The sequence below is a fragment of the Cryptosporidium ryanae genome (assembly GCF_009792415.1).
Source record: "Cryptosporidium ryanae isolate 45019 chromosome Unknown contig_18, whole genome shotgun sequence".
In the NCBI taxonomy this organism is placed as follows: domain Eukaryota; phylum Apicomplexa; class Conoidasida; order Eucoccidiorida; family Cryptosporidiidae; genus Cryptosporidium; species Cryptosporidium ryanae.
Window position 1 is genome coordinate 94,144 of NW_027125543.1, and position 14,322 is coordinate 108,465.

Sequence of the window (14,322 nt, forward strand, 5' to 3'; positions counted from 1 at the left end):
AAAAGAATTTAGCTTAACTATTTATTTATTTATTATTGAAACATACAAGGGACCGATCCCGTTGTTTTTATCTGGAAGTATATATGCACCAAATTTAGAGTATTCAAATATTATTGTATTATATTCCTTGATCTCTAGCTCTGAATCTGCAAATTCGCATTCAGGAATCTTCTTATTATCTTGTCTATAATTTTCCGATAAAGGCTGAATACTTATTTTTACCTGATTGTGTATATTTTTAAAGTCGCTTAGAATGGAAAATAAAGACAATAAACACAATTCTGGATTTATACTTGCCTTTTTACAAATATATTCTATTGTGTCGTCGTTCTCTTTTTTGTTTAGTGTACATGTACAGTATAAAATGGTACCATTTGATTCAAGTAAATTTAGTGAATTTATTAATATGTTTACTTGACGTCTGTGATTTTCTTTTGATAATTTTAAGGACCAATTTTGAAGAGTGTTTGATAATATTAAATGACGATCAGAAGAGCAAGGTGCATCAACTATTATATTAAGGAATTTATTTGTGAAGTAAAATGATGCTGAATTGCTGGCCGCATCCACAGAAACAGTTTTCACATTAAGTTTTTGCATATTCAACTCCCCGATATGGTTGAGGAGAACTTTTCTCAATCTTTCTAAACGGCTCCTATTAAATTCATTGCATATAACCTTACATTTTAAATGATTTAAATCATTATCAAAACATATAGTCTCTAGAATTCTTCTTATCAAAATAAGAGATTTTCCACCTGGAGCTGAACAAAAATCTAAAATCGTCGAGTCGATATTAACTTTTAGAAGACAACCTACAATTATACTAGCTGCGTCCATAAAATAAACACTTTCATCAGAAACATTTGCAATATTTGAATGATCAAAAATAAGATCAGAGGAATTTTGTAGTTTATATGTAAATGGAAGGATCCATCTCTTATAAATTGCTCCGTTAATAGCAATCATATCATTTGTAGCATTATGTGATTCAGAAAAAAAATTAACTACTGCAATATGATTGTTATTTATGGAGAGTGAAGGAAGAAGATGATTTCTTAACCTGTGCTTACCAAATAGATGTTCATGATATATAATCCAACCATACTTACCACTTAAGTTTGCAGATAACATAATGAAGAAAATTTTCAAGTGACAAATTGGCGGTAACTTTTTTTTTTTTTTTTTTGGCTTATATAAAGTTTTGTAACGTATTCCATATATCGAGAGATTTATTGTCAAGGAAAAATTTGTACTCATCTTCTCTTGTGTGGCTGTAATATAATTTCCATCCTTTAAACTTTCTTGAGTTATTTGTACCTTCCCATATCAAATTGCACTCGGTTTTATTTTCACATTCATTCCATTTAATACGGTTTAATAAGAGATTTTTATAAAATTTGATTGATTTAATTGAACCCTCGACGAATACAACAGAGGAGCTTATTGAACTTACGACACAACATCCAGTTAGATGACAATCTTTAGCATTTTTGTCTATCTTAAATATTATACGCTTATCAGAAAGATTACTCAAATGGAAAATTGCAGCATTTACAATGGGAACAGAGGGATCTAGTTGCCATCTTTTAGCCTTTTTCATACTTCTTTCCTCATCATTCAACTTTCTTTCTTGATTTAGTTGCTTGTGAAATTGAACTCTCTCCTGCACTTGTTTTCTTATTTCAAGTTCCACTTTAGATGGATCTGAAACAAGGTTGTCATTATATATATTTAATATATTTGATAATTTTAATTTTGGTGGTGGTGGTGGTTCAAGTCCCATCCGAATTCGATCTCGTTTCTCTAACTCCCGTTCTTGTTTTCTTCTCCTTTTGAGCTTCGCCTTTTCAGAAGGAGTCAATATTATACTAGAATCAACTTCATTATTCGGATCATATTTTGGTTCTATAGGTACTGGGTGTTCTATTAAATTATTGATCTTTGACTCAAGTATTTCAAATGGAAATTCATCCGGTAATGAATTCTCCTTGGGTCTAACAAAAGGCAAGTCCCAATACTCTAGTTCAGGAAAAACTTCTTTTTTAAAAACAGTAATGTCATTTGAATATAGAAATTTATCAGCAATTCTTCTAAAACCTCTCGTTTCTAATTTTTTTTTGTTTAAATCTTCCTCTCTTTTTATAAATACTCCTTCTCTAAAAAATCTAAGCCCTGTTTTAGTTTTTTTTTTTGTTATTAATCGCGAGTCGATTGAGTTTAAAGTATCGTTTTTACAAAATTGTTCAAAGAGATCATTAGAATTATTTTCAGTCAAGTTATCAATATAATACAGGGATTCCTTATTTTCTACAATGTGATTATGGATTTCAGAAGTATAATGATCGATATCAGAATTCACCGCAGTTGTTTTATTTAGGCCCGTAATATCAAGCTCAGAAATTCTTCTATTTATTTTTTCTTGTATGGACCGAATTTTGTTCGCTTTCTCAAATATATCATCTATTTCGGATTTATATGTCATACTTCCGTTATTTTGTATAGATTGGAGTTTTTCATCATCATAATTTGTAGAATTTTCGTTGCATTGCATTCCTGTATTTCATAGTCCACATAATTGAATTGGAATTAAACAAAATATTTATACCGCCTGAATTATTCGTATACCGGTTGTTACATGCATAAATAGTCACAAATGGGGAAATAATCAGAATAGTTTCTGCCACTTTGTAGATTGTAAGAAAATAATTTAAATTTAACTAAAAATGGCGACCTCACAATTAACGAAGCAAAATCAGCAGGTAAGTTTTATTATAACATATTTTTTTCAGTTCTAATTTGTTCTAGCAAGTGACTGATATTCAGTCATTAAATATGATGAGAAATACTATAAGAACTGCTGTTTCTTCAGTTGCATATTTAAGAAATTTATTTGATGAAGAAGCATTTGAAGATAAAAATGTTTCAGGTCTTCAGTTAAAGGTACTAAGACCATTCAACAAAGAGTCAAAGTTGATATTAAATTGGCTTGAAGATGGGGTTTTTGACGCTTTGGAAAAAGGATACTTGAAGTTACTAGTGTTTGGAATTCACGGTGAATGTGATGAGCTTATTGAAAGTTATCATTTTCATTTTAATTATTGTGATACTGGAACAAATATTAATCTAGAAAGAAGGTCAAAGGATCAAGAAAAAGCAAAGTTGCAGAAAATAAGTAACAATAGTACATATTGTACAAAAGAATATGCAAGACAACAAACTGTTCAATTATTACGTGCATTAATATTACTCACTCAATCATTGTCACCCCTTCCTGAAGCTAGATACCTTTCTATGAAATTATGGTATTACGAAGATCGCGTTCCGAAAGAATATGAACCAAATCATTTCAGACCTGCAAGGTCATCTGATATTTTATCATTTAATGAGATACCAATTGATACAACAGTTGGAAATGTTGATACAAAATACCATTCTTTGACAGTTAAAGTCAAGAGTGCAGTTGATAATTATGAGGAGAATAAAATTGACAATATTGAATATAAAATTCAAGAGAAGAATGCTATTAACAATCACAAATTTGAAAGAAAAAGTATGGATACAATTAAAAAATCTTCAAAAAAGAGAAAACAATACATTGATGAAGAAATAACCACAGGTTCATCAAATGAATCAAATGAGATTAGAATAACGAGCATTTCGCCAAGTTTAAATATGTCCATTAGAGATGACAGAACTGTTAAAACAACAAATACTGTTGATTTGTTAGAGAAAGCAACAGAAACAGTCGGATTGCTTAAATATGTGAACAAGGGAAATCTTTCAATGGCACTTGATATCGAAAAGGAAAAAGCGAGCAATTTAATTGAAATGCTGCTTGAATGTGGTATAATAAGTAATAGAATGGTCAGAGGAAAGGGGTATCCAGTAATTAATAAGGAAAATAATAGTTGCAAGAGATTGAGATTAAAACCTGAAGAGAAGAGAAACAATAATAAAAACTAGATAGGGAAATTTAATAGAAACAATATTCATTAATTTATTCTTAAATGAACGTTAAGATGATATTATGATTTAGATTAGTATTTGAAGTTGAGATCAGTTTTTCATATATATCTAAAAGTTAGTTCAACCTCTACCCCTAAATCCTCCTCTAATAGGTGATCCCCTTGAAAAACCTCTTCCTCTTCCAGCCCTACCTGGTGAGCCGCGGGGAGAGCTAGAAAATCCACCCCTTTTTTTATTAATTGATACATCAGAATTCTTATTGGTTTTATAATTTGTAGGTTTTGGGAGAAATCTTGTAATAGGAAGTAACTGTTGAGGGTCAATGAACACTTTCGTTCCTTCTTTAAATGATTCAGCATTGACACCAGTAATCATTTTTAAGGAAAAGTAATAAGTACTAATAGGTCCAAAAATTTCATCAACTTTCCCTATTTCTTCTTTGTTCTCCAAAAATATTCTTCCGTTAAAATATGGGACTTCGGTCTTAAGTAAACTTTTACAAACTAATTCATGTTCACTTGAATGCATTATCTCACCAACTTCTTTAATTGAGGATGGAGAACCAGAAAAAGACGACCTATTGCCAGAACCTGAATTATTTCGACCTCGTTGACTGCTTCTACTACCACGGATATTTACACATCTGGAACCACCTCTGGACGACATTTTATAAATTGATGAAATAGCAAGGGAAAAACGTCAAAAACGACAAGTGTAGGGCGCCAATGTATAATATATATTTGGACTTTACCGGTTATAATTCCGCTTGAAATTTAAATAGCAATACATTCGGAACAATACTTTATTTCTAATCTTCCGAGTCTGAACTTTCACTCTGAAGAAATAATGGAATTAAATTCTTAGGTTATATGAAACTTACTATATATCTCAGGTCAATTTGCCAAAGGCTTGAATTGGAGTTTATCAAATGTAACATATCTCTAAACATCTTTTACTCTTAATTTAATGTTTTTTTTATAAATACTCTAATAAACCTACATGTTTTATATTATTTCCAGTTAGTGCAGATACTTTCCACAGTCTTAGAAACATTTTATTTGCGAAGTCTTCAATTCTAAAAATGTTGTCTTCAAATTGTTTTGTTTCTATGTCATTGTCGACTTTATTAGCACAGAGAAATACCACAGGCTTAATTGATGATATTGATAGTTCAGAAATTGACTGAAATTTTTGATATAGTAGCTCTATTGCTTTTATTGACTCGGTATCATTTATATCCATTACGAAAATAAAACCCATTCTTCCTTGTGTCAAAGGTTGGTATTTTTGACCTGGAATCAACGGAATTTTTGGAGGGTTCCATATTCTAAAGGGGACAATATCCTTTGTCCCTGGAGGGATAAGTAGTTCTTTGCGGTTCATATTGAAATATCTGTTAACAAATTGGTTATTAATATATGATAACTCTATACCAGGAAGATCTTCAATTTCAACACAAAGTGAGGTAGGTTCACCAGAGTTTGAGTCTTCTGGAGAAAGTCTGACTATTCTATAATAAGTTCTTATTAATATGTTTTGTTTTTTTCAAACTAAAATAATGTTTGGTATTAATGGGTTACTTACTCTGGTAATCTTGAATAAAATCCACCCGAGAAATGATTGTTAATAAATACATCTGCAATACTTGACTTTCCTGATCTAGGAGGTCCTATTAAGGTTATTCTAACTACTGGAAATGTTTGGTATCTTGGATTTAACATATTTGAAATTTAAAAAAATAAATAAATTTGACCGGCAACAAGTGTGCATGTTTATAGATCAAAAAAATTCAAACATAATTAAAAAATATATTATAAATTAGGAGGTATTTTTATAATATTACAAAAAATTACAAACATTGTGAATAATAACTTTGCATATGTAGGAAGTTCAATTTTGAAACATTAATGTAGAAAAGTGATAGTAATAGTAATAACATGCGCAATAGTTGCGACTAAAAAATGATTACAAAAATTAAATATTCAGGAGAATTGAGATTTATTAGTTAATTCTTATTTGAAAATTATTTTGATTTTGAAAACAACTATAAAAAGTATTTAAGTTTGAAAATTTAGACAAAACTTGATTATATGCAGAACAAATTTTATTAACCGGGGATTGCTTATGGGTGTTTTTGGCGCCTATATTACTTGCAAGTGTTTCATGGGTTTTTGAGAATTAATTAAGAATTTACTAAAAATGCGCAATTTTAAGAATTAGTGAAAAAAGGATTTGTTAGGTGTGTAACTCTAAAGTATACTTATTTAATTAAATTTGTTAATTAAAATTTGTTTTCTATTTTTTGAAGGTTGCGTGCAATCAAGTCACAGAAGATAGTACGAAGTGGATTATTTGGATGTGTAAACTGTATCAGAGGCCAAAGAATAAATAACATTAGTATAAAAAGGTGAGGGAAATATATCAATATGGTTAAGAGTCGCATGACTGCCATTGATATATGTGCCATGGTGCACGATATTTCCAAAGATATCAAGGGTCAAAAACTGATAAACATTTATGATGTTAACAATAGGACCTACTTATTTAAATTCGGCGGAGAGGAGAAGAAGTTTTTACTCGTAGAGTCAGGAATTAGGTTTCATACTACAAACTGGAAGCGTGAGTGTGAACAGAGAACATCTGTTTCAAGTATATCCTTTTTTAATAATAAGCTCCGCCGTTATTTGCGGAATAAAAGACTGGTTGAAATTTTACAGATGGAAATGGATAGGATAGTGAAGCTTACGTTTGGATTTGGAGAAAATATATTCCATTTGATTCTTGAGTTTTTTGTTGCAGGTAATATTATCCTGACAGATTTGAACTACAATATTTTGGTTATTTTAAGAGAAACAAGTGATTTATCAATAGGAAAGCATTATAATTTTAAATCTAATGATAACTCTTTACCACCAACTCTATCAACATCAAATTCATCCTTCAGTCGATCAGAGTCATTCAATTGGTTAAGTAGACTTAAAGAAAAAAAATATATGATAGAAGAATTGAAAAAGATACTTCATGCGTTGGAAGTTGACGAGGATAAATGTAAAGATGCTAATTCAGATGCTCAAAGTTTGAAAAAAAAGAAGAATAATGGAAAAAATAGAAATGGTATAACAGCTGTCGATGTTCTGTGTAATTTGTTAAAATTCTTTAATCTTTCTGCTATTGAAGAACTATTAATATCAGAAAAAATTAATGTTGATGAATTATTTACAGATTCATCTATTGAAATTTATTCAGATGCTTTTGTAAACTGCGTTTCTAGATCCCTTGATGTTCTTGAATTTTTACATAAATATACTACAAAAGGTTTGCTCATTATTTCATTGTCCTCTGAAGAGGAGATGATGGAGAATGATGTTATTTTAAATAAGCCCGGAGGAAATATAACTAAGGACAAAACTGGAAAACTGTACTTGTCATATACTCCATATATCGACGAGAACGAGTGGATTTCCGTTCCACAGACAATCCCTAAAGAGGGATTAATAATTAGAAGGATAACCTCTAGATTTTCTGAAGCAGTTGATGAGTTTTATAGTTCAATTGATATTGAAAGAGAATCAAAAAATGTGGTTCAGGAACAAAAAGTTATTTATAGTAAAGTTGATAAGGTTAAAATTGATCAGGAAAGGCGTTTAAATTCATTATTATTTGAAAGGGAGTCTTGCATCGTTTGTGCAAAAGTAATGGAGTCACACCAAGAATTACTTGATAACATAATACTGTTGCTGAGACATTTAATTGCGACAGGTGCTCAATGGCAAGACATATGGAATGAAATACAACAACAAAAGAAGAACAACCATCCACTTGCAAAGTATATTAAGTCCATTGATCTTGAGCATGATAAAATAAGAATATATTTTTCCCCGGAAGATTTAAATTTTGACACTTCAAGCAATATTGAACAGAAGAAAAAAGGTATAGAGTTTGATTTGTTTGTATCAAAGTCGATACAGTCTAATATTCGTTATAAATATAATGAAAGCAAACAGCTTGCAAAGAAACATGAAAAGACAAAGCATGCATATAAATTAGCTCTAAATAAAGTCAGTAAAATTGCAAGAAAGGACGCAGAAAAAGTATCAAAAGGATTGAGTTTGACTACTCCAAAGATAAAAAGATTAAGAAGTTCATATTGGTTCGAAAAATTTCATTGGTTCATTTCTACTGATGGATTTTTAGTTATAGGTGGACAAGACGCTAGCCAAAACGAACTGTTATTTAGAAGGTATTTGGAGAAAAACGACAGATACATTCACGCAGATATTCATGGAGCAGCAACTTGCATTGTAAAGAATCCAAACAACTTTTCAGAAATTCCTATTACAACACTAAACGAAGCAGGTCAAATGAGTATTTGTTACAGTAAGGCATGGGTAAACAAAGCAGTGATTTCTGCATGGTGGGTATATCCCGATCAGGTTAGTAAAACTGCCCCTACTGGTGAATACCTAAGTACAGGTAGTTTTGTTATTCGTGGTAAAAAGAATTTTCTAGCTCCTTTAAAACTTGAAATGGGTTGTGCTTTATATTTTTTGGTTAAAAAAGTTGAAAACAAATTATATCAAGGTGAAAAAGAAGTGAACATTTTTTCTGAAAAAAATTCACAAAATTTGAATGAAGTTAAGTCAGGAGATATTGGGAGAATTAATTTAGAAGAGATAAATAGTCTAGATCATGAGGATAAAAAAATTCATTCAAACTCTACACATGTGAGATTTTCAGTTGGTGATGTGAGTGATGTAATTCCACCTTTAAAGATTGAGCATCGTGTACAATTTGATGAACTCCCCCCTGAGTTATTGATTTCCAAACCATTTAATCCTCTTTCAATTGATGAGACAAGCAATCAAACTTCATCTGTAAATAGTATTGAGAATATCACTAATCTAGCTAGTAATATAGACATTAACTCTGATTCTTCAGATGAATCTCTTGAAAGAAGCATCGAAAATTCCAGTAAAGTTGAACTTGATAACGGGACTCTTGAAGATAATATTTCTGAAAATGAACGAAAATTAAGTACTTTGCCAGTTCCTAAATCATCTAGTAGGAGATCATCTGTCGACGAAGGGCCTCCTCCAAACGGCTTTTCTGTTTCAACCTTGCCTACACCTGCAGAGTTACTCTCACATAAAGTGGAATTTCCGACAACGATGTCATCTTCTTCAGAAGAGGCCATTGAATACTCTAATTTTAATAAATCAAGTAAAAATGAACCGACCTTGAATTTAAGTTTGAAAATTAACGTTTCCAAAGAAAGTGACGACTGGATTAAGAGTTTAGATTCTTCCCCATCTCATAGAACTCTATCAAAAACGGACAGCCAAACAAATTCAACTGATTCACATGATGTTTTTAACCACAAGGTTCGTGAGAATTATAGAAGGAAGTCTATTGACGGTGGTCCCACTCCAAGAGGGTTCATACCTGACCATGTTCCAAGTGCTCGTGAACTGCTTCAGAAGATTAGGTTTGATCCTGTAGATTTAGAGTTAGAGCATCTTTCACATTTGCGTGAAAGAGGGAGATTCATATCTGATGCTGTTCCGTATTTACCTGAAGAGTTGCAAAGATTAATAATGTTATCAAATCAAAACACAAACAAGAAACACAGATTTACAATAGATACAAATGCTGGTCTGATTTCAAGGGTTGATCTCAAGAATTCCCCTGAATTCAATGTAAAAACTGCAATGAGTAATACACATAGGTCTGTAAAACAAGAGTCCCTTGATAAAAAGGAATCCAGAGGTATATTTGTATTAAATAAAAATAAAGCAGATGAGGTAGATACCTCAAATAACACAGTTAATCCCAATAAAATCTCACGTAGGAAAAGATCAAAACTTAAAAAGGTTGCAATTAAATATGGAGAACAGGATGAAGATGAAAGAAAAATAAAAATGATGCTTTCAGGAAGCAAAGAAATGAAAACTTTGACTTCTATATATTTAGAAAATAAGGATAATAAGAAAGGAGGTTCAATTATTAAAGAAAAATCTCTACATATATCGATTCAAGAAAAGAAAAAGAAAGAACAGGAAAAATTGGGAAGAATATATAAAAATAGAAACGTTGATAACTCGATTGAGAATCGCGAATTCCAAGCCATTAAAGATTGTATGTTAACTACGAATGATAGTATTGATTCTGAGTTATCTGCTGTTATTCCTATTTTTGCTCCTTATGCATGCATTAAAAATTTCAAATATTGTGTTAAATTAACTCCAGGTGGTAGTTTAAAAAGGTCAAAGGCTGCACAAGACATCATTCATCAATTCAACACATTCAGTTACAAGGAAAAAGAGCATAATCCTGAATCATATGAGTATATAAAGGCCTTGAAAGTAGATGATATTATAAAGAATATTATGAACCCTGTAAAGATAAGTTTTTCGATGGGAAATAAAAGTGATCCACAGGTAGACAACAAGACTAGGATTTAGTCCTATTTAATTAGTATATTAAGCTTCTATTTCAAAATTAAAAAATATAGAACAATTGTTTATGTGTTATGCTTTTTAGTTTATTTGAAAACCATTTTTTTTTGTTTCACACAAGTATTTATCAATGGGTTTAGCACTTATAGCGCTAAAAAAGCAAAAGAATCTAGTTTTTAATAAAAAAATGGCTAGAAATTCTGAGAAAGCAAATTTTATGCTTAACAGATGGTTATCTGTTAAAGAAAAGATATCAAAGGCTTCATTTGAAGGAAAAGGTAGATATTCAAGTACTAAACTAACTAGTAATGTGAAAGAATGTGAAGCAATGTAAGTTTGTTTTAAAAGTCATTTATGCAATCCTAACCATTTTTATTAGACGTTTTGAAATAATGGGTGAAATTTCATCCGGAGTCAATAAATTAAAAAATAATGTGTCATTATGTGATAATGAAATAAGAACAAAAAATTTGGAAATTAATGAACTTCTAAAGGAGAAATATAAATGGGAATGTAGAATTGTGGAGTTAGGTGGTCCGAATTATAAGAGCAAATATAGTCAGTATATCGAGTCTCTAGGTGGAATCTCAATTCCAAATTCCACAATAAAGGTCTTTGGGGCTGCAAAAACACTACCTGAGTACAAGGAAATGTTGAATACTCAAAATCAGAAAATATACGTTAAAGAAATAGACACAATCACATGTGAAGGCATAGTATTAGGTGAGGAATACTATGGTGAACTAGACAAAGATATAGAGAGATCAATATCATCTAAAGAGAGGGAAAAAGAATTTGATTTAAAGAAAAAGAGACAATCTAAAAATAATGAGGATCTGACGAACGATATCCTCCTAAAATTGATAGAAAACAAAAGGAAACTGCTTTCTGGAATCCAGGATATTTAAAAAATTTATTAACAAAATTTTTCTCTTTTTTCTACTCTTCAAATCCATTTTACACTAACCTTATTTACTCTGCCTTGCAAAATAAACTCGTGTGAAGTACCGCAGTAACAAATATTTTAAACTAAGATACAAACTTTAATTTTATTTATATACTAGAGCCACAACAGACAACCCTTAACTTATTAAAAGTTCACACCGACGTTTAGTTTCCAAGTTTGAAATTCCACATAATAAATGTACAAATATTAACAAAAATTTCCAAAGCGCCAAGATCTAGTGTGGGGAATTGGCGGTGTTTGTATTCAATGACATTTGACATTTTCGCTAACATATAAGGCATGATTTGCATGAAAATTTGTTTAAAAAACTAAATAGAATCGAGACTTAGACAATATAACAATAAAAGTGCTTTTGACAGAATTTTATTTTATTTTTGTGTTTAATAAAGATAGTTAGCGTTAATTCTATGAAATAAAACCCTTCTACAATAACAAAATTTTAAGTATTACTAGAAAATAAACATATAAAATTAAATATATAAAGTGCATTTACTAGCACAATATAATAAATATGAATAGAAATATTTCCCAGGAAGACCATAATAAAAATGATGACTTGAATAATTATGAAATTAATTCATTATACATACACGACTTAAAATCATTATATGACTATAATGAGAACAATTTGAATAATGAGATTGTTTTTAATATAAATATGTCTTCTGCCAAAACTAATGATACAGAAAATACAAATTGCGATGTTGGAATTACGGATATTTGGTTGACAATTCCATTAATTTTTCCTGTAGCAACACTACACAATATTAGTACTCCAGGCGATCATTCATATAGTGAATTGATTGGCGGAAGTTTGTGCTTTTCACCTGAATATATTGATGTTCCCAGAATATTTTCAACAATACAGGGAATAACTGATATTGGTGCAACTTTTTTTCAAATTGTTATTGCAAAATTGGTAGGTGTAACAGTTGACAACATAGAAATTATTAAAAATGAATTTAACGAAGTGTTTGGAAACGAATCATTTAATGAAGATGATTTTATTTCAGTCAGGCCAATTGGTTGGAGAAAAAGAAATGATTATATTATGAACTCAACTATTCCCTTTAAAAAATCATTAAGTTTAGTTCCATCTGAAGAACAAAAAAGTTTCTATAACTCGATTTTAATTTTAGAAGATAACTTAGATAATTGCAACAAAAAATTACTGAAACTTGGGACTCTTGTTGATTCTTTTCTTGAAAGAATAAAGATAACATCACCTTTAATCGAAATAATAAAAGTAACAGATGTAAAAAAAAATAATTCCTTTGAAGTAACATTTCGTATACAACCAATGCTTTCATATATTTCTGAAGATGGTGAAGATTTTGAAATAAACTGTGGCTTAAGTTCTGAATTTTATGATTGTAAACATAACTCATCTTCAGTTCATCTTGGAGATATCCGGTTAATTAATCCACACGATTTTGAAATAGATAATCGGGTTTCATGTGGTCTGTTCAAAACGTTTTCATTAATATCTGAAAATACACTTTTTAAATTATCAAATCTGCCTTTTGCGAGCTATACTCCATTTGTTGGTACAAATAAGAAACTTAATCAACAAAATAACAAATTAAATTCTTTAAATAGCACAAAACAGCTCAGTTTTCAACGAAGTGTAGATAAGAATAATACACTATCTCCTGATATGTCTATATTTTATGATAAAAACGAATTTCTAATTAAAACACCGCCTCCAACTAGTGTTTTATCAAATAATTCTACCAGATACTGTTCAACAGGATCGAAGTCTGATCTAAGGTACAATTACACTGTGTCTAGAAATCATGTCACAAAAAAAAGCATCAGTTGCACTTCTTCTATTTCATCATTAAATGGGGTGACAAGTACACCATTTTCATCTTCAATAACAGAGTTTGAATGCTCTCCCTGGATGAATTCGGATCGCATAACTTCTTCATTTTTATCATCCAGAAGAGAATTACAGAAACCAGTTTCACCAGGAATTTCTTCAGTTAGTTTCATGAACGGATTTTATAGCATGAGTGATATGCAGTTATTGGCTATCCCACCTAATTTAAACCCTCATAATGAGGATATTTCAGATTTTAATTGCAATGAATCATTTAATGGACACTCATTTGAACTAAATAGTGAAGATTTCAAAAGTGTTTTTTCATTAAGTATAAGTGATTCGTTTATTGATCAATTTGAAGGACAGACGAGTAGATCTTCACAGAATGAACAAGATACACATGATAACTGTAGTTCTAAAGATTCAGATATAATTGACCTACTAGATAACATATTCTCAGATGAAATAAGAGAAAATATAATCAACGATCTCAAATATAAATTAAGTGATTTGGAAGATTTTAATGAAGATAAGGAAAATATAAACAAGTTTAACATTGGAAACAATACAATTTTTTCTTCAGAACAGATGTTTGATAATAATAATTATAAGTTCGACTATTGGGGTTTTGAAAAATTTACTAATAATCTTACTTCAAATAAGGAACAAAATGATTTAAATATGACGTCTGATTCTGGATTTCTCCCTTGTAACGATTCCACAAAACTGAATATATGTTCGTTTTTATAGGTCTAAGTACTTCCGATATATTTTAAATAAGTATTTCGTAATTTTTCATCAATGACCTTAAAAAAATAAATCATTTACTATCTAGTTTTATTTCTTTATTATTACTTAGATATGTGTCATGCTTTTTTTTTTTTTATTGTCATTATTTATGAATGCTTTTCAATTAACCTGGAAGAATTACCGCAAATGAACATGTGCGAATAAGAGTTTTAATTTTATTCAGAATTAAAGATAATAGAATATTGCAACCAAAAAAACGATATTAATAAACCATATAATGTTAATGAATGAAGTTACTTTTTCTGTATAACGTATGGGGTTGGTTAGCTTTTGACAAAAAAGGAAATTTTGTTTTA

At 30.1% G+C, this 14,322-nt stretch overlaps 8 protein-coding genes across 8 annotated transcripts; 4 read left to right on the forward strand and 4 right to left on the reverse strand.

The window, feature by feature from the left end:
- Positions 1–21: 21 nt before the first annotated feature.
- On the reverse strand, positions 22–1,134 carry FG386_000868 (uncharacterized protein; the record flags this gene model as incomplete). The annotated part of the gene is made up of 1 exon (XM_067340212.1): positions 22–1,134. One exon carries the CDS (start codon positions 1,132–1,134, stop codon positions 22–24), a length of 1,113 nt encoding a protein of 370 aa, XP_067197057.1.
- Positions 1,135–1,192: 58 nt separating this feature from the next.
- FG386_000870 (uncharacterized protein) lies at positions 1,193–2,554 on the reverse strand (the record flags this gene model as incomplete). Its single annotated transcript, XM_067340214.1, has 1 exon — positions 1,193–2,554. The coding sequence occupies one exon, from the start codon at positions 2,552–2,554 to the stop codon at positions 1,193–1,195; it is 1,362 nt and encodes a 453-aa protein (XP_067197059.1).
- A 172-nt stretch (positions 2,555–2,726) lies between these two features.
- On the forward strand, positions 2,727–3,966 carry FG386_000871 (uncharacterized protein; the record flags this gene model as incomplete). The annotated part of the gene is made up of 2 exons (XM_067340215.1): positions 2,727–2,762; positions 2,809–3,966. 2 exons carry the CDS (start codon positions 2,727–2,729, stop codon positions 3,964–3,966), a joined length of 1,194 nt encoding a protein of 397 aa, XP_067197060.1.
- A 123-nt stretch (positions 3,967–4,089) lies between these two features.
- FG386_000872 (small nucleolar RNP protein) lies at positions 4,090–4,635 on the reverse strand (the record flags this gene model as incomplete). The annotated part of the gene is made up of 1 exon (XM_067340216.1): positions 4,090–4,635. The coding sequence occupies one exon, from the start codon at positions 4,633–4,635 to the stop codon at positions 4,090–4,092; it is 546 nt and encodes a 181-aa protein (XP_067197061.1).
- Positions 4,636–4,777: 142 nt separating this feature from the next.
- On the reverse strand, positions 4,778–5,690 carry FG386_000873 (Ras family protein; the record flags this gene model as incomplete). The annotated part of the gene is made up of 4 exons (XM_067340217.1): positions 4,778–4,804; positions 4,850–4,918; positions 4,969–5,479; positions 5,554–5,690. The coding sequence occupies 4 exons, from the start codon at positions 5,688–5,690 to the stop codon at positions 4,778–4,780; spliced, it is 744 nt and encodes a 247-aa protein (XP_067197062.1).
- Positions 5,691–6,395: 705 nt separating this feature from the next.
- Positions 6,396–10,430, forward strand: FG386_000874 (uncharacterized protein; the record flags this gene model as incomplete). The annotated part of the gene is made up of 1 exon (XM_067340218.1): positions 6,396–10,430. One exon carries the CDS (start codon positions 6,396–6,398, stop codon positions 10,428–10,430), a length of 4,035 nt encoding a protein of 1,344 aa, XP_067197063.1.
- A 386-nt stretch (positions 10,431–10,816) lies between these two features.
- On the forward strand, positions 10,817–11,332 carry FG386_000875 (uncharacterized protein; the record flags this gene model as incomplete). Its single annotated transcript, XM_067340219.1, has 1 exon — positions 10,817–11,332. One exon carries the CDS (start codon positions 10,817–10,819, stop codon positions 11,330–11,332), a length of 516 nt encoding a protein of 171 aa, XP_067197064.1.
- Positions 11,333–11,902: 570 nt separating this feature from the next.
- On the forward strand, positions 11,903–13,966 carry FG386_000876 (uncharacterized protein; the record flags this gene model as incomplete). The annotated part of the gene is made up of 1 exon (XM_067340220.1): positions 11,903–13,966. The coding sequence occupies one exon, from the start codon at positions 11,903–11,905 to the stop codon at positions 13,964–13,966; it is 2,064 nt and encodes a 687-aa protein (XP_067197065.1).
- Positions 13,967–14,322: the final 356 nt, after the last annotated feature.